The sequence below is a fragment of the Bactrocera tryoni genome, chromosome 1 (assembly GCF_016617805.1).
Source record: "Bactrocera tryoni isolate S06 chromosome 1, CSIRO_BtryS06_freeze2, whole genome shotgun sequence".
Lineage (NCBI taxonomy): Eukaryota > Metazoa > Arthropoda > Insecta > Diptera > Tephritidae > Bactrocera > Bactrocera tryoni.
In genome coordinates this window covers 14912525-14930426 of record NC_052499.1, presented here as the reverse complement: position 1 = coordinate 14930426, position 17902 = coordinate 14912525, and the positions used below count along the sequence as shown (strand labels likewise).

The window sequence follows — 17902 nt, the reverse complement described above, 5'->3', positions numbered from 1 at the left end:
ATTTTGGACTCATTGTGACAATCACTTTGCATATGAAACACAGCGCTACCAGGCATTTGTCAACTGTCAACATTTATTGGAATTGGTTTGTTGCTATTGGCATTTTGCGCTCGAAATTTTTTTACCAATTCGTGACTTATGTATTTCCATTTAATATCTAAATTAGTACATATAAAGAAGAATAAATAATAAGCTCTATTAATTATATTAACTGAATTTAATAGCAGTGCTCGCGTTAGTCGAGAGAGGTGAAAATTTGAAGCTTTTCTAGAAGGAAAAACTGACACCATATTTTGGAGGGAAGTTTATTGTTGCCGGCATGTCGCATATTCACGACTATGAAGAACTCGTGTTGGACGCACTTGAAGTGGTGGAATTTAAATTGAGTAATTTTAAACTTAAAAATAATTTAACGAAATCTCATTTGTATTATTCGTCTTGTAGTACGTCGCAAGCAAGATCTGGAAGATGATAGTCTTGTATTTCACCCGTTGATGGCACATCAAATATTTGGCGAATCGGAGAGCATATTTGGCTATAAAGATTTGCGAGTACGAATCTTATATACTGCCGGACCATTACACATTTATGTTGGTACAGAATATAGCAGCCGAGTAAATGAGATATCAGAAGGAGATATAAAAGCTGATAATGTTGTGCTCACTATTGCTGAAAAGTTACCCGAAGGCTGCTTCTTTATCAACATGGATGAGTTTTTAAAGACCCTCGACAAAGCCGACAAATTTCAACCTTTTGGCGAAAAATTATCCGAACACCAAGTAACTGACGCACAGGGAAAGGAGCGATTGTTCGAAATATATCACTGTGATTATAAAGTGCCGGCATTTCTAAAATTTTTCAGTCGTCTTCAAACATTTATACTTTGGTTTGTCGATGCTGCATCGTATATTGACATTGATGATACACAGTGGAGCTTTTTTGTATGGTGTGTACTAAACCATAAAGATGAGATTTTGTTTTACTAAATATATTTCATTTTTACCACATTAGCTACGAAAAATACAAAAATGAGAATGGAGATTATCAGTATGCAACGACTGGTTACACAACTGTTTATGAGTATTATGCATATCCACAACACATACGACCACGTATCAGTCAAGTGTTAGTCCTGCCACCATTTCAAAAGCTCGGGATTGGCACAAGCTTCGTAGAGACCATATATAAGCACTATCAATCTCAGAAAAACGTGGTGGATATGACTGTGGAAGATCCATCTGACGACTTTCAGCGTTTACGCAATTTTGTGGACGCACGGTTATGTAAGGGTTTGAAAAGTTTCGGAAGAGATGTCATTAAAAAAGGTTTCAGCAAGGAAATGATTAGAGAAGCACGGGAAACGTACAAAGTAAATTACCACAACTTAAATACCTCTAAATGTTATTTAGTTTTGCTTTTTGTTTTGTATGCTTAGTTGAATCCTCGTCAGTGTCGTCGCGTGTATGAAATACTCCGCCTCTATTATACAAATTTAAATGACGAAGAAGATTATCGGGCATATCGTTTGGATGTTAAGCGACGTTTAAACGCAGTTCATTATAAGCAGATAAACGACATTAAGAAAATGGAGAAAGCCAATGTGGATACAGAATGGTTGAGAGCGCGTCTGCCCACACCAATGCAACGCATTGAACAGTTAAATGAGGAGTACCAGCAAGTGGAAAGCGCCTATAAACAGATTCTTGAGAAGTTACGCGATTAAGCATGCGATTTATGGTACAGTTATTTGTGTTTTATTATCAATGTCGATGTTAACTAGTAATCAGTGCATTTGAGCATTTGTTTTAATTGATTATACAATAAAATTAAATTATTAAAATTAAAACAGTTGACCAAGCAGATTTAAGCATACACTTCATTAGCTGTTTGTGAATTTATTGATTCGATTATACATACATTTACCATTTTAATATTAAATTTATAAATTTGTTTATATAAAATGTTGGTTTATCGACTAATTGCTTATAAATGGTTATCTAATAATCACTTGTGAATTTTACCTACGCTCAATCGTTGAAATTTCAAAGTAGATGATAGGGCAATGCCTTGGGTTAGGAGTGGTGGGTTTTCGAAATATTGAGCGAATCCAGGTTAAGTTTTTAACTAATGATAAAGGTCAAACATTGTATTGGAAATCATAATCCGTATTACAAGTCCACACAACAGTTATGAGCTATGGAAGTTTTTCTAAATTTACGCAAGTCATGCACTAAATACTGATTACAAATGTGTAGTATTAGGATATCCGTTATTTTCCGAATTGGATGTTTTTTTTTTCAAACGCCCATTGAAGTTTCAGTTACTGCCCTAAAAATAAGGATTCAACGTAAACGAGATCTTATTTCTAATCTAAACCGGTCTTAAATTATTTTTCTTTTCCATGTATGTATATAACATCGAGCTTTTCGATATTGTATATAAATCTACAATATTATAATTATACAAAAAAAAGTTTCAATAATTTTTTTATAAAAAAAATCCCTTTAAAATTTATACATATGTAGTTAAAAATATACTACACATCAAGTGACATGAGCATTCATGCAAGTGATGTACACATTCTGTGTTGCTCATACGACATGGTGTACTACTATATGAATACAGATAGTTTATTTAGGGCAAAAACTGACACTTCAGCGGCGTTTGAAAAAAAAACATCAACTTGGGAAATAACGGAGACCTTAATGTAGTATATACATACATACGTCTTGCAAATTTATATTTTCTCCTTGCACGTTTTTCTATTAACCACTTTCTTGCTTAGTTAAAAAAAAAATCGCTACAATTTATTGCTTATTGATTTTTAAATTTCAATGTGATCAATTATTATAATTTGAGAGCATTCTTTTCACTGCGCGCCTATATTAGTTTAACATGAACCATAGACTTCCATCCATTTTTCAAAACGCGCCACATCGTCCAACGAAACTGATTGCTTCGTACGTTCCATAGCGTCTTTAAAATCCTGTATTGTTATGGGTTGGTCAATGTCTTCACGGCGTATCTCCTTTATTTCCGATGGCGAGCGTCCGGCGATGAGACGCCGCATTGCCATCATAGCCGCATCACGACAGACATTGCTAATATCCGAACCGGAGTATCCTGTCAGCTGATCGCCAATGAGATTCGTATCCAAATTGGGTGAGAGACGAACATCTTTGAGGCAGAGTTTTAGTAGAGCGGAACGTGTCTCTTCTGCAGGAAATATTAAAGAAAACAAAATTTGTTAATTTAAAATAAGTATTCACATTTTTATAAAATATTTTGAAAAATAATTGGGGAGAGAGTGCTGAGTTGGGTGATAACCCAACAATATCCACACACATTATCGGCTGAAGGTCATATAAAAAAATCAACTTTTCATCAACTAATAAATAAACTAAAACATAACAGAAAATACGACATTTCGCTTTCTCCCCTTTGACTTACCATTTGGAAGTGCAATATAGATCCTTTTCTCGAAACGTCGTCTGAAAGCCTCATCAATATCCCATGGATGATTAGTTGCCGCTAAAACCATGATGATTTTATCGTCCTGCAGCGTTGCATTCAAACCATCCATCTGTATCAATAGCTCTGCTTTAAAGCGCCGGCTTGCCTCGTGCTCCGAATCGCTGCCACGCGATGTACACAACGCATCGATTTCGTCAAAGAAAATTGTGCTCGGCGCATAGAAGCGTGCCATCTCGAATAATAAACGCACCAGTTTTTCGCTTTCACCACGATATTTTGAGGTTAGTGTCGCCGAGGAGACATTAAAGAAAGTCGTGCCACATTCCGTGGCCACAGCCTTGGCTAACATAGTCTTACCCGTACCCGGTGCGCCCACCATCAATACGCCACGCCAAGGTCGCCGTATGCCTTTGAAGAAATCGGGCATAATTATCGGCAATACAACTGCTTCTTGCAATATGGCCTTGGCATCATTCAAGCCAGCTACATCACACCATTTGACACCTGGATTACGCTGCAGTATATCCTTTTCTAGTGTGTCTACCAAATGTGGCTCATAGCCGATGGGCGAGAATATTTTCGTTTTTGTTTTCGGCGAACTCTTCGGCGTATTCTGTGACGTAGAATTCTCCTCTAGCGATGTGATTTCCTGATCATCCGAATTGGAATTCTCATCGATGGAGTTCTTCTTCGGTTTATCCTTGAGTTTAATTTGTGTGGTAAGTTTGCGTGCACGAATACGTTCCACACTGCGACTTTTGCGCGTAGCCGCTATAGTCGAGGCCTTGATGCTGCGCGAACTGCGCCCTTTATCAGTGCTGGTGCTCAGACTACCGCCCACATTATGTGCGCTACCGTGATGGCTCAAATTGATCGAAGGCAGTGTCGGCTGTAGTTCGGGATCACGTGAACGACGCAACGATGAGATCCAACGGTTGTCATTATGATTTGGGAATTGTATGTGTGTATTATTACCAACACCAGCGGTATTGTTGGTACCGCCGTTAGCATTCTGATAAAGTGGATTTGTGGTGCCAGCTGTGGGTGGCAAATTTGTGTTGGGGCGTGGTTGTGGGGGGACTTCTGGAAGAAATGCATAGATTAGTTTAATTGTGTGACATTTCTATGGTTCTATTTTCTACACACCTTGTGTTGGTATGCGCGTTTTCCGAAGGCCTGCTGCCGCAATGCCGTTGCCACCGCCAAAAGTAGCCGCGCTGCCGGGCGAAAGGCCAGTCAAAGTGGTTGTGCGTGTGGTTTCGGTTTTCTTGTTGTTCCCAGCACGTGATGGTCTATGTGTGGTTGTGATCTTTGTGAAGGCGAATGGTGGATATTGATCTAGTATTAATGAGTCCATCATGCGTGCCACATGTGAGAGTCCCGTCGGCGGTGTTGTGGAGGTACTATCAGGAAAAAGTGTAAAGTAAAGAAAATGAATTTTGAAAAGTGGAAGAGTGCTTTTAAATTTAGAATTGTTTTCGAAATTAAATTAAGTTATGATCATTATGATAAAACCGCAAATGTGCTTATTGAAGAATCTTGCTTTCAAATAAACAAAAGATCATATTTGTTCTCCAGTCATCAAGTATGATTAAATTCAAATTCCGTTCACACGACAGTAAAGTTTACGTAACGGGAATGGACCAGGGTTACTCTTGTTTACTGTCATTTTGCGACTGTAATGTTAATGGCTGTTTTTTTACTGGTTTTGGGTTGTTAAAACCGAAAATGATTGTAAAATTTTCCTATCATGTGAGATTTTTTATGTTGTAGCCAAGGGGTGCAGACATCAAACCATAAGCATTTATTAAAATTACAAACATAGCTGTACGTGATGGAAAATTTTCAACTCAAATTCGTAATCAGAATACCTCAAATACCTCACAGGCCTCTTAGCAACTGTCAACAGTGACGCGGAGTTACAGGATTTCCGAAGATGATGTGGAGAGGGAGGGATTCTAGATGGTAGGGTGAGGTATAGGTTCCAAGACCGCTGGGACAATAGTCCTACGGTCTAGTGACTTATGAGTACATTTGGGACGTTGGGTTTGTTGAGGGTATGGGCATGTGCCTCTGAATTAATTTTTGCATCAGAGGCACCTATCTGATAGGTCGGGTTGTTTTTGTGGGACGGGGGTAGAGGACTGGGTGCCCGTAATTGCAGAATGCCCAATGTATTCGGCCATTAGGAATCTGGGTGGTATGGGGATTAGCTGGACTGAAGGACTTCTAGATGCTAACAGTGTGATCTCCACTAGTCGGAATGCCGAACAATTAGGGTCGTTTGCGTGTGGATTGCTTAGGTGGCGATGGGGTTTAACTGAGAATTAGGGTTAGCTTCTTGTGTGAATGGTGTGTACGTGTAATGTGTATATGGGGTAGAACCTCTGGCCACCAGTCCAGAGCAGTATGGAGGCTCAACTGGTAGTAGTTTTCGGCTAAAAGGTCTGCCTGGAGACTTTATTTTAGTATCACGGGGAGCAGGAGCTCTTGGAGTTCGCTCATACGGATTGGTTCCTCGGGGAGTATCGTTGTGGTTGTGGATAAAACCCGAATATGGGAAGAGCTGACGCCTTGTCAGTTGAATGTGGAGTTGATTTGCAACCGGGTGCTGCACCCAAAGTACGGCAATGGTTTATGGGCCTCGAACCCTACCAAGGTGGTTGGTGGGTCCATTCTACACTGTCAATGCGGCTTTAAAAATCGACGAAGAGGTGGTATGTGCTGATCTTCCTTTCAAGGGGCTTTTCCAAGATTTGGCGCATGGTGAACATCTGGTCGATTGTGGATTTTCCAGGCCTAAAGCTAAGTTCAGTTATAAATAAACTCTTCTACTGCTCATTATAGTGGATTATCTTTGCTGTTTGCTCCAACCGTTGACGACCGTATAAAATAGAGCATGCCGCTTTAATTACTGAAAAATTTTTGAAGAAAAAGTTTAAATATATTTCTAGTTACAGGCGATCTCCGATGACACTATAAAAGGCGTCTGCACTGTTGCAGTACTAGTGATTCTGCTCTTCTCCGCCGAAAAATTCTAAGAAATGATATTGTACTTTCAATTAGCCAGAACCAAAAAAATCAAAAACTGAAAAAAATACAGGTATTGTCCGGAAAGTAATAGGACATTCTTCCGACGCAGGTGACGAGTCATGGATCTTTGAGTATGATCCCGAAACAAAGAGGCAATCTTCTGAGAGGCACTCGCTGACGTCTCCTCGCCCAAAAAAGCGAAGAATGAGCAAATCCAAAGTGAAAACGATGCTAATTGTATTTTTTGACTTCAAAGGCATCGTCCAGCATGAATTCTCCTGGATAAACCGTCAACGCCAAGTTTTACGTGGAAGTCCTCAAGAGACCAAACGAAGGATCAATCGGGTCCGAAAAGACATCGCAGCCAAATTGGAAGTTGCACCACGACAACGCACCGGCTCACAACGCCTTTTTTGTGAACAGCTACCTAACCAAGGCCGGCATCCCAACGCTTCCGCAGATGTAGCCCCCGGGCTTTTTTGTTTCCTTGCCTGAAAAGGCAGATGAAAGGCAAGCATTTTGAGATGACAGAGGGGACCCAAGCAGCATGCAGCTTGGCTCTCAAGGCTACTCCGGGGAATGCCTTCAATGCTCGGAAATCGCCTTGGTAGCGCTGCATCGTAAGTTTTTAAAGAATTGTAATGATTGGTTCAATAAATTTTTTTAAATCGACTCAGTCCTATTACTTTCCGGACAAATCCTGTATTGATCGTTTTTGGTCTGCCAAACTCTGTTTTCGATCAGATAAAAAGCTGGTAGGTAAGTGTAGATGATTTTGAAACCGAGTAATCAAGTAAAGTTGAAGTTCGTTTTAAATGTTATAATTTTTTATTATGAAAAAATGGTATTTCTAATAATTTCACACAAGGTGTTATGTCTTAACTTCTCTTATTCATAATTTATGTCATCCAAACAAACGAATCATTCACCAAACTAAATGATTATTACTTCGGTGTGGGAAAATCGTTGCAAAAATACTCCCAATTAAGTTGTATGTATGTATGTGAAGAATATACGAGCAAATGTACATATGTATAAGTCCATTTATATAACTACATAGGGTTGTACATACATATATAGTATATGCTATCATTTTATTCGCAGTAAGGTCAAGTATAGTTCCGTTTTAACTAGAAATATATGGCGGCACGCAAACTATACCTTATATTTCATATTCATATACATATGTACATATGTATATAAACACATATATGTATGTATGTATATGTATATACTAAATATGAAAATTAATCATTACAATAAATATGTACATAGGAAAATTCCTTGCGCGAATAAACAAAAACAAAGTCCCGAGAACTCGCCTACCATCAACTGGCTTAGACCTTAGGGACTGGCTGGATTGGTCAGCATGGTCTAGACAGTAGACACGGTGTGGTCGCCAAAGGGTTATTATTAACTAACAATGTACAAATATGTACATATGAGCAAAAATAATAATAAAACCAAGGGAATGCAAGTGTATATGACAGCTGTAGAGCTTTCGTTGTTGCGGAGCAAAGCTAATTAACGGTATATCAGTTAACAAAATGCATATAAAATACTTATATAAAATATTGGAGAGTCTATCATATATGTAAGTGGTCAAATAAGTGACCGGGTGCAATTACCAATACCTGCATACATATATATATATATATACATACATACATACATACATGAATATAGTTAATAATAACCTTAGTATTTTTAAAAACATAAGGCGAGTACTACTCGTGTGTTAATATGACAATAAAAATATCAAACGCATGCATACACACACACACGCTCGCGGACACTATGTAAAGTTATGCAGTTATTTTTAAAAGCAAGTATGTTATGACGTCTCATTTTTATGCCGGTAGAGAACGTGTTGCGTTTAATGTCGAATAATTTAGGTATTTTTCTATTTGCCTATGTACACACATACATACGTACATATGTATATGTATGTATATATAAGCATTTTGCTGTTTGTATAATATAAATGAGTTTAAATTGCGTCGAGTTCAATAAACTCCGCTAAGAATTGTCAGGTTATTGAGCTTTTAGCTGAGCCTTTTACTACTCTAAACTTTATTGTTGCTGTGCTGGATTTGACTTGTGTATATTGGACAAAGGCTTGACACGAACATGTCAAGCATTAATTGAAGAGGTGACGTAACAGCTATCGAAGCAACATTGGTGGGCAATAGCTTAGGCTTATTCAGTATACACTAGTTTGGTGCCGTTATACGAGCAGTCTTGTTTCAATTACGAAATTTGTAAACAGTGTTGGAGTTTTATTTTTCTTTAGTTAGTCACATAAAGATTTCTCTAATTCGATAAGATTTTATTGAGCGCATTAATTTATGGTGCACATTTTTGAAGCTAAAATTTTGCGTGATTAGAAAAAATTGTTAAAATAAAACTAGTAGGAAGATTAAAAAAAAATTAAAATGTTTCAAAACGTTTATAATTTTTGTGTTTACTTTTCAAATACTTTTTTTTTTTATTTTTTTACAGCCAGTGAAAAACGTAGAATCGTGGCTCGTGTCAGCTGCCACGACCTATCTTCAAACAAAGATGGCTGATTTCTGCGTTTTTACCACGTTTTTCACTGTGCACACATTTTGCCGATGAGGAAGGAAGGCAGTAGCGTTTTTCACTGGCTGTGCTTTTAGAGATTGTAATGAGAAACACAATCGACTTTTGGCGTTGGCGCAGAGAAATCGTTTTTATAAACAGCTAGCTGATCCGCAAAACTCTTTACCGTTATAGCAAAGTACTGGTTGAGACTAACAGAATTGGCAATAATCGTAGGTTAGGTTAGGAACAAGCTTGAAAAGGGCGTGACTGTATTAACGAATGCCCTAAATACTGCGACTCAAACACAAAACGAAGCTCTCTTGGTGGATTAAGGAGCTTGGGTCTTGTAGACGCAAAGTACGGGATTGCTTCAGCTGGGCCCAGCTAACAGAAAGCGAGGACTATTAGAACGCATATAAAGATCAAAGGGCCTACAAAAAGTTGGTGCGCAGGACAAAGCGACCTGTAAAAACGTATATAGTGAATTTGAAAAGACTCACGAGAAGGCGAGACTTAGGAAACCATTATCTAAAAGCCCTGTCTCGCCCGGTATTATTCGCAAAAGTAGCGTAACGTGGACGAACAACTGCCAGGACTCATTAGAAGAACCAGTCAGTGAGCACTTTCCAGGCTGTAATGACGCGGTAAGTCCTAGCTACTAAGGAAGTAGTGCAGTAAACGTTCCTGAACCCATCTTTACGGAAAATAAAATGGAATAGACAATCCGCCCATTTGACCCATACAAATCTCCCGGTACGGACGGATTCCAGCAATGCTACAGAATACACTCTGTCTATCCGTACCATGACTAAAGGCGATTTTTAAGGTATGCATGAAGTTCAGCTATGTGCCACACTCATGGAGAGAGGCTGAAGTAGTTTTTATACCGAAGGCAGGTAGAAACAACACAACCCACTCGAAAGAGTTTAGGCCTATAAGCTTAACTTCCATCCTGCTGAAAATGCTAAAGAAAATCTTGGACGCGTACATTAGGGCCGCAGCGCCTTCTAGAAGCTGCCCAAGGCGCAGCGCGCATATAAATATGAAGGGCAGATCAGTAGAGACTGCACTCTAAACACTGGTATTTAATATCGAAACGGCTCTTGGAACATTCCTGGACATTTCTGGAGGTTTAATAGATTTTGGTCCTGCTATACAACGCTGGATCAGAAGCCTTTTAACCTCTAGACGGATAAGAGCTGAATGGAACGACGCTAAAGTGACCAATGTCTGTAAAGGTACTCCGCAAAGTGGAGTGCTAACTCCGCTTCCATGGACATTAGTTTTGAACAAGCTGCTAAGGAGTCTTAATAACGGGTAGGTGTCTACAGACCATTAGTATTATGGCCACCACTTTCAATACAATCCAGAATTAGGCATTGCCAGCGAGTCTGGGGTTGAACACGGAGAAAACGGATCTGCTTGTGTTCACAAGAAAGCACAAAATTGGGCACTGTGCATAACAGGAGCTTTAAGAACAAGTCCAACGGCGGCTATTAAACTGGTACTGAACCTGCCACCCATAGACCTCTTCGCTGAAAACTGCGCAGCAAAAACGGCGAGTCGACTACTGGCTGCAGGAGAATTTAAATATAGAACCTTCGGGCGTAGTTCGATGGGTAATGGCGGCTGGGCAAACACCGACTACATGATCCCACTTTTCTATTGGGAAAGAACTTTCAAAGTAAATATAGAAAAAAAATGGCTGGCGCAAAGGTATGTTAGCTAGGCGCAACACTCTAAAAATCTATACTGATGGCTCAAAAATGGGCGATAGAGTTGGTGCGGGAGTGTAGAGTTAGGCATAAGGCTACTTTTTTAGTTGCCGGACCACTGCAGTGTATTTCAATCTGAAGTCTTTGCTATTGCGGAGCTGGCTTCTAATTAACCTGCAGGTAATTCCAGAGTCAACAACTACTTAAACAGTTAAGCAGCAATCAAGGCAGTAACTTTGTATCGCATATCCAGAAGTGTCTTGCGAAACAGGGCGGCAATGAAAAGTGTTGCCAGAAGCAAGCAACTTCACATCTACTGTGTGCCAGGCCACAAAGGCAGCGAAGGCAATGAAATAGTGAACCAGATTGCCAAGTATAGTGTACAGCTAACATTCGAAAACGTGATCAACATTGGGAATGATGACGATTTTGACAGAACCGTACCATATATTGTATTGTATACATCCATAAATCTTACAAATGAATTCGCAAGTACATTGCACTGACACCGTTCGTTTTGTTATCATTACGAAATTTTTCTCACATTTTTGGATTAATACTATTTTTTAAAGTACAAATTATTCGATAGTACACCTCCACTACTCTCTAACTAAAATGTTTGTTTACAAATTTTATGCAATGAAAACTGTCTGCTTTTAAAATTAGAACCTTCTCAGCAAATCTGAGGACCATAATTTTTGGCATCCGCCATTTCGTGTACAACAAATCAATCGTCGCGCTTTTTCTGACTAAAGATTAAGCAGTCGAATGCTTTCTACACTCATTGTTATTCGCTTAACACAATTAAATACATAAATTTACATTTACATATGCATGTGTATGCGTGTTTAGCCATAATCGCAAATCGTGAGTTGTTACTTTTGTTCTATGACTTCCCAGCATTTCCTTTCATAAAAAAATTGAATGCCTCATGCAATTGCCTATGCTTACGGTTAGAGCTATGTTTTAAATACAGGGTGCTACATATGTTCACAATATAAGTTATTGACTTGTAAGTTAATCTTCTATGCTGTTTGGTTTGACATGAATTTCGTTTTTTTCCTTTCGTTCAGAGCGAGTACGAATCAAAGTGCTCGAAATGATTACTTTGTCGCATTGCCTTTTTGGCATTTCCGTTTTGGGTAATTTCCACTGCTCAGTATTTATTTAGGAATTTGGGTTAATGACTATTCTCATACCGCTGAGACCGTCAATGCTAGGCCTTTTGTATTCTGCAGAAGTGGTACGAGTCTTGTAAGCAATTATTTGTTTTATGCTTATCAATACAAAAGTGGCACAATTGTTAGCGCAGACATTTTATAAAACAGCAATGCAGTTGCGACTATAATCTATTTTACATTTGTATTGAATACTAACTGTTTATAAGTTGCATATTCTTTCGTTTCAATGACCTTGTTTATATATGTACAAGGTGCATTCCAAAGTAAACAGGACTTAAAAAAAACAGAACAAATGATTTTTTCGGCAAAATAAATTTATTTTATTCAAAATAGTTTCCTTCTGCTTCAATACAGCTTTTTGCACGGTCCAAAAACATGTGGAACAAGTGTTTTAGCGCGATGGCCGGTGTGGCCGCCAGTATGCCGGTGCAAGCCTTTTAAATGACCTCTACGTCTGCATAACACTTTCCTTTCATGGGAAAATGCATTTTTCCGGAAAGGAAGAAGTTGCACGGTGCAATATCAGGTGAATACGGAGAGTGTTTAATGGTTAAAATGTGATTTTTGGTCAAATAATCGGTCACACGCGTCGATCGATGAGAGCAATTTTTGGTCGTCGGTCAATTTGTGCGGAACAAACCGTGCACACACCTATCGTAAGCCCAAATTTTCCGCCAAAATGCGATAAATCGATGTTTTGGAGATGCTCAATTCCATTTCCATGAATTTCAATGATGATTTCGGCTGATTTTTGTTGAATTCACGCACAGTTTCTATGGAATTTCCGGTGATCACAGATTTTGATTGACCCACATGTTGATCGTTATTTATGACCTCATAATCATCAATTGAAACGTTTCGGTAAAAGTTTTACCAATTTTAAAACAAAATTTAATGTTGACTCTTTGTTCGAAGCTCATTTTCGCACCGATAACACAAACATACTGACACTTAAAACCCAATAACTTCACTTCCAATTCATGAAATGTCATGAAATTCTCACTGGACAATTGATAGCAGATTCTAACGCACGTGTCATATAGATGGCGCCACCAGGGGGCGCTAGATTCAAAAAGTCCTGTCTACTTTGGAACGCACCTTGTATAGATACATTTTGTATTTATATCATATCTATTTCACATAAACTATTAATATATATACTACATAATTTTTTAAAAAGAATTGAATCCAACGCTTGATGCTACTTTATGACTTTCTTTCTTTAATATTTTCGTTGCCTGAACTATCTCATTCATTTGTAATAATTTGTTCGCATTCCTCTTCCAACAACCACGGCGTTATTGAAAGCTAAACACAATGTTACTTATACGCCGTGTATTGCACGTTGCAGACGGGGCGTATGAGTAATGAGGTATGATGATTTCAGTTTGTTTTTATTGTTTTTTAAAAAACGCATTTAACTCAAGATTTTGTGGTTTTGAACAAAAAAAATGATCATATTTCACAATTGTAGGAAAAAGCTGTTAACTCAGTGAGAAATGCAGAAATTTCAAAAATTTATGCATTTTTAATAAATAGCCATTTTGTATTTGAAACTGGTCAGCCTTAGAGTCGATAATTGTTTTGATAAGGATGCCTTTGTGTCAACTATTAATAGCTGTCTCGTTGATGGACAATACAATTGATTGGTTACAACTGAGAATAATTGCGTGATTTCTAGGTTAGAGAGTCATAAAGCAAATCTTCGTGTTCACACGACTCAGATTTTATTACTTCATTCCATAGCCCAAACATTCACTTTAGTGAATATTTGAATTTGAGGAGTTGAAAAAAGACACAAGAAGCCAAATTAGACGAATAAGTTGCCCCACCGATGGAATCATTGGATGGAAGTTTCGTTAAATAAAAAAAATAAGAAGAAAAAACGTTAACCTCAGCTGCACAGAATACCCTTCGTCGGTGTATTTTGTACTTTTATTCCGATGCATAACTCAAAATTTTGAAATTTCATGAATCCAACTTGCAAAATAAAAAGTGTTCCAAACATTAACATGATTTTGATCGGTCAGTTTGTATCTGGCATATAGCTACAATGCTTCGATGTCGGCGGTTTCGACTAATGAGCCGGTTTTCAGGAAAAAAACGCCGTATGCAAAGCAGACAGACAGATATGGCTAAATCTACTCAGCTTGTCACGGTGATCATATTTACATGCAGGCCACCTTTATACCCTGTTCAGGGTGTAGAAAGTAATTTGGAGAGAGACTGGTGATAATTTCGAAATGAAATTTAAAATATGCTTCAAATCCCTTTTTGGTGAAAACGCCTTAAGGGGGCAGCCTGCCTTAGAGGCTTCAAAAAATCGATTTTTTTGAGGATTTTTTTTGGGAGGGAAAGAAATAATTGATTAAAGCGAAATTTCTAGTGTTTATAGTTATATATTTAGACATCATTCACAAATACATATTTTGGATATGAAATCTTTGATAGTCTGCCTTTAAGAAGCAATCGCCTGATGCATCTCGCACGTGCATGCAGGTCGCAATTTTATCAAAAAATTCAAAGAGATTCATATTTTTTAATGATTTATCTTCTAGTTAAACTAAGAAAATTTCAAAAAAAAGTGTAAAATTTTACAAATTTTTTCAAAATTGAAAAAAAGTGGTTTTTGACCAAAAAAATTTTACTTTATGTTGTTTAAAAATATGTTCAAACTTGACTTTTCTTAGTTTTTTTTAGTTTAAATAGAAGATAATTTAATGCCAAAGATATTAAACTTGCCACAATTCCATACGACCTTTTTTCTATCCTGCCTGCCAATTAAGGAAAATCGTAAAAATGAATAACCAAAAAATCGCGCGTCAAAGATTTCGCTTTCTGCCCAATCGCTAATATATCTGCTAGACGCTGGGTCACTATTTCCCTTCTAGCTTCGAAAATATTTCGAATTCCCATCTATAATTTTGGGGACATATTCTTAGATATTTTTAAACAGATTTAAGCAAAAAAAAACGATTTTTTGAAGCAGGCTCCCCGCTTAAAGCTACTAGAACCCTATATTTATGGCGTAATAAAATAAAAAGAAGTAGAAGTCTGACCAGCCATCAAATTAATTTAATGCTCATTAATATATATGCGTTAGAAGTTATAATTTTTATTTCAATTACATCATGACCTCTTGGAAATAAGCATTCATTGCTGCCGTAAATGTTATCGCAGTAGAAGTTCGCCACTTGAGTGACAAGGCTGTGAACAATCTGACATCATGAGCTCTATGTGCGGGCACTATAGAAGTTATGAAGTGGTAATCAGCAATTTTAAATGCATCTGACCATGTCAATCACTTAAGGAAACTGTATAAATGTCAAACAAAGCACAGTTGTAACATTGAATGGTGGACTTGCCAATTGAAATGGCTTAATTTTTCACATTTACACGCGCTTAAATGAATTGTGATGGATATAGCAGGCAAGTATAAGGAATTTTCCACGACCACATGAAGGGCACGCTTCAAGAACGTGGTTAAAGTTGGCCATAATACTTGAGTTCGCGAGCTGACTTTTCTTTCGTATTTTTGATGAATTTGTGTTTGATTGCGCCTGCTGCATTGTTGGCATATTTATAAGTATATACAAATAAATAGGAATTACCTATCGTGTAGATCCCATAATGAATGATAGGGTGTATGACGGAATGTGGACAAGAGCGGCACGGCGACTTCGTACTCCACATGTATGTCGTTGGTGGGCATTGGGCGTTCGAGCGATGGATTCGAATTGTAAACGGAACGTTTCTGTAGAAAAGTGTGATGTACGGGCGCGTTTGGGGGTGGCGCTGCGGCTGGCGATGGTGTTGCCGTTAGACCACCCACACCGACATTGCCATTATATTGCGTTACATTTGCATTGGTTAAGGCGGAGGTGATGTTTTGCTCGCCGAGCGGCTGTTCCAATGCCATGCCCAGCCAATTTTGAGCGTTCATATTAAACATACTGCGTATTTACGCAATTTTATTTTTGAATTATTATTTTTTTATATATGTACTTTCCTTAACTACTTGTATAAACATAAAATAACTGTTGATTTTTTTTAGCAAATCATTTTCAACACTTTGCACTACAAACGCTGTGACATTGTGTTGTGGTGCGTAACGGTTGTTAACGATGGTACGCGCGAGCTCCACAACAAATTATTGACCATTTGCCGCGAATGCTAAACACTAACTGACCAACTGTGCGCCCGAGGCAGCGGTCATTGGCGGCGTCGCGCCAACAATGGTCATTTGCACAATAGAAATGCCGGAGTAACGGTTGTGGAGGAGGTGGCGTTGCGTCGCACCGTGTTGTGCCACAACAAAAAAGCCGCTTTCATTAACTGCACAAGCAGCCGAAGAAAAAAGTATATGCTAAGCACAAATATACACATACACAAACATACACATGCATATGCACATGTGTTGGTACACTTACTTTGAAGGATCTCCATTAATATGCTACATACAAAATTGCCACCCTTTAACTGCTTGCATGCGCTTACATTTAGTGGCAGCACTGGCATGGCTAAGCATACTCATACACACACATGCACAAACTCATATGCATGAGAATATTTCTGGTTTGCAGCACTTGGGTACATTGAAGCCGTTGACCACTTGTTTATAGCTTTTTTGTGTTTTCTCCAATCTGAGACGTACATATGTACAACACACACACATCCAGGTGGGTATGCCAAAACACACTCGTTTGTTTCTTGAATTTGTATTGAGGTTAAAGGAAGTGGCATTTGTGCTGCTTTTGACTTATTGTTGTTACAATTTCAATCTGTGTTATGCTTTACTATGCTTGGGTCTTTGCAAAATACTATTTTTGTTGTTGTTTTATTGTATGCTTCTATGAAATCGGAAGTACTTATATTTCCTCGTGCTATTGCCACTCGTATAGGTTCGTTGTGGCTGCAAGTTTGGGCTTTTGTTGTAGCTAATTATTGTTGTTGATACATCGATTGTTGTTGTGGTTGTTGTCGCACGCATAGTTGGTAGACTTATAATATTTTCGACCATAGTTTTGCAATAACAAATAAAAGTTCGTTAATACTTGGTCTTCGTAGAATTACAGTAGCAATTCGTTAATTAGAATTAATTTAAATTAATTACCAAATATTTATTATAAAATATTTTTTCTTGAAAGATGAAGTATGTATTTTTTCTAGTTTTCGACTTTCCGAAATCACACGGTGAGACGAAAAGACTATAAGCATATAAAATAATCTAAAGACAGTTCTCATACTAGTTTGTGATTTCTTGAATATTTTAGTCAAATTAATGGAAATGCTGCTAAGCACGACATGTCAGAACCTTTCGAAAAGTACACTAACTTTTCGGAAGCCGCTTAAAAATTATACATTCATCCATTTAGTCAGAAATTCCGTGAGTTGAGAACTCCTCCAGTAGTAACTTTAATTGCACATCTGAAGATCTTTCTTTGCTAAAAAAATTTAATCATGTGAGTTCATAATGACCCAAAACTATAAGAATTAATTTCTAATCGATAATCGAGTTGATTTTGAGAGTTGCTGATCTTTTGAAAACTATTTTTTCAGAGAGAGCGCTGAAATTATGCCACTCCTCTTCTGCCTCTTCTTTATTCATTTCCTCGTACACATTTTCTTACTCTCTTAGTTTTTATCGCTATTAATGTCATCGCGGATGCCCTCAGTCTCTATCAAGTTAGCGAAATTTAGTCTATATTCCCCCATAATCTATATATTTAGTTCTTTCATCTCTGTTGAAGGTTTGGTCGAACTTTTTTCCATTTGTCGCGCGCTTTTTGATATTAACTGACAAATGGTTAGTCTCCCACAATTTATCTCGGCTCGGATTGGCTGAGAGCTGATAGGTCCATGGAAAAAACCTTTTCGGAAATGATGGTTTTGCCTCGGCCGCAACTATGCATCAAATGCTGACGACCCACCCTC

General features: G+C 38.0%; 2 protein-coding genes across 3 annotated transcripts; one reads left to right on the top strand and one right to left on the bottom strand.

Annotated features, from left to right (window-relative positions):
- Positions 1–86: 86 nt before the first annotated feature.
- Positions 87–1879, top strand: LOC120772542 (histone acetyltransferase type B catalytic subunit). Its single transcript, XM_040101225.1, has 4 exons — positions 87–386; positions 445–946; positions 1012–1369; positions 1436–1879. The coding sequence occupies exons 1-4, from the start codon at positions 320–322 to the stop codon at positions 1721–1723; spliced, it is 1215 nt and encodes a 404-aa protein (XP_039957159.1). The 5' UTR covers positions 87–319; the 3' UTR covers positions 1724–1879.
- Positions 1880–16145, bottom strand: LOC120772532 (katanin p60 ATPase-containing subunit A-like 1). 2 transcript variants are annotated; one of them, XM_040101214.1, is made up of 4 exons: positions 15580–16145; positions 4621–4877; positions 3451–4554; positions 1880–3216 (listed from the first exon to the last, which is right to left on the bottom strand). In XM_040101214.1, exons 1-4 carry the CDS (start codon positions 15918–15920, stop codon positions 2891–2893), a joined length of 2028 nt encoding a protein of 675 aa, XP_039957148.1. In that variant the 5' UTR covers positions 15921–16145; the 3' UTR covers positions 1880–2890. The 2 variants fall into 2 exon arrangements, with proteins under 2 accessions (XP_039957148.1, XP_039957138.1); XM_040101204.1 differs by having other exon boundaries at positions 3451–4557; positions 15580–16143.
- Positions 16146–17902: the final 1757 nt, after the last annotated feature.

What these genes read in the sequence shown, in the direction of transcription:
- LOC120772542 (XM_040101225.1), top strand. Translation starts at nt 320, where the DNA reads ATGTCGCATATTCACGACTATGAAGAACTCGTGTTGGACGCACTTGAA. An exon ending in AGTGGTGGAATTTAAATTGA is followed by an intron (nt 387 to 444) that starts GTAATTTTAAAC and finishes TTCGTCTTGTAG; the next exon opens with TACGTCGCAAGCAAGATCTG. An exon ending in CAGTGGAGCTTTTTTGTATG is followed by an intron (nt 947 to 1,011) that starts GTGTGTACTAAA and finishes TTACCACATTAG; the next exon opens with CTACGAAAAATACAAAAATG.
- LOC120772532 (XM_040101204.1), bottom strand. Translation starts at nt 15,920, where the DNA reads ATGTTTAATATGAACGCTCAAAATTGGCTGGGCATGGCATTGGAACAG. An exon ending in TTATGGGATCTACACGATAG is followed by an intron (nt 4,878 to 15,579) that starts GTAATTCCTATT and finishes TTTTCCTGATAG; the next exon opens with TACCTCCACAACACCGCCGA. An exon ending in CTATATTGCACTTCCAAATG is followed by an intron (nt 3,217 to 3,450) that starts GTAAGTCAAAGG and finishes TATTTCCTGCAG; the next exon opens with AAGAGACACGTTCCGCTCTA.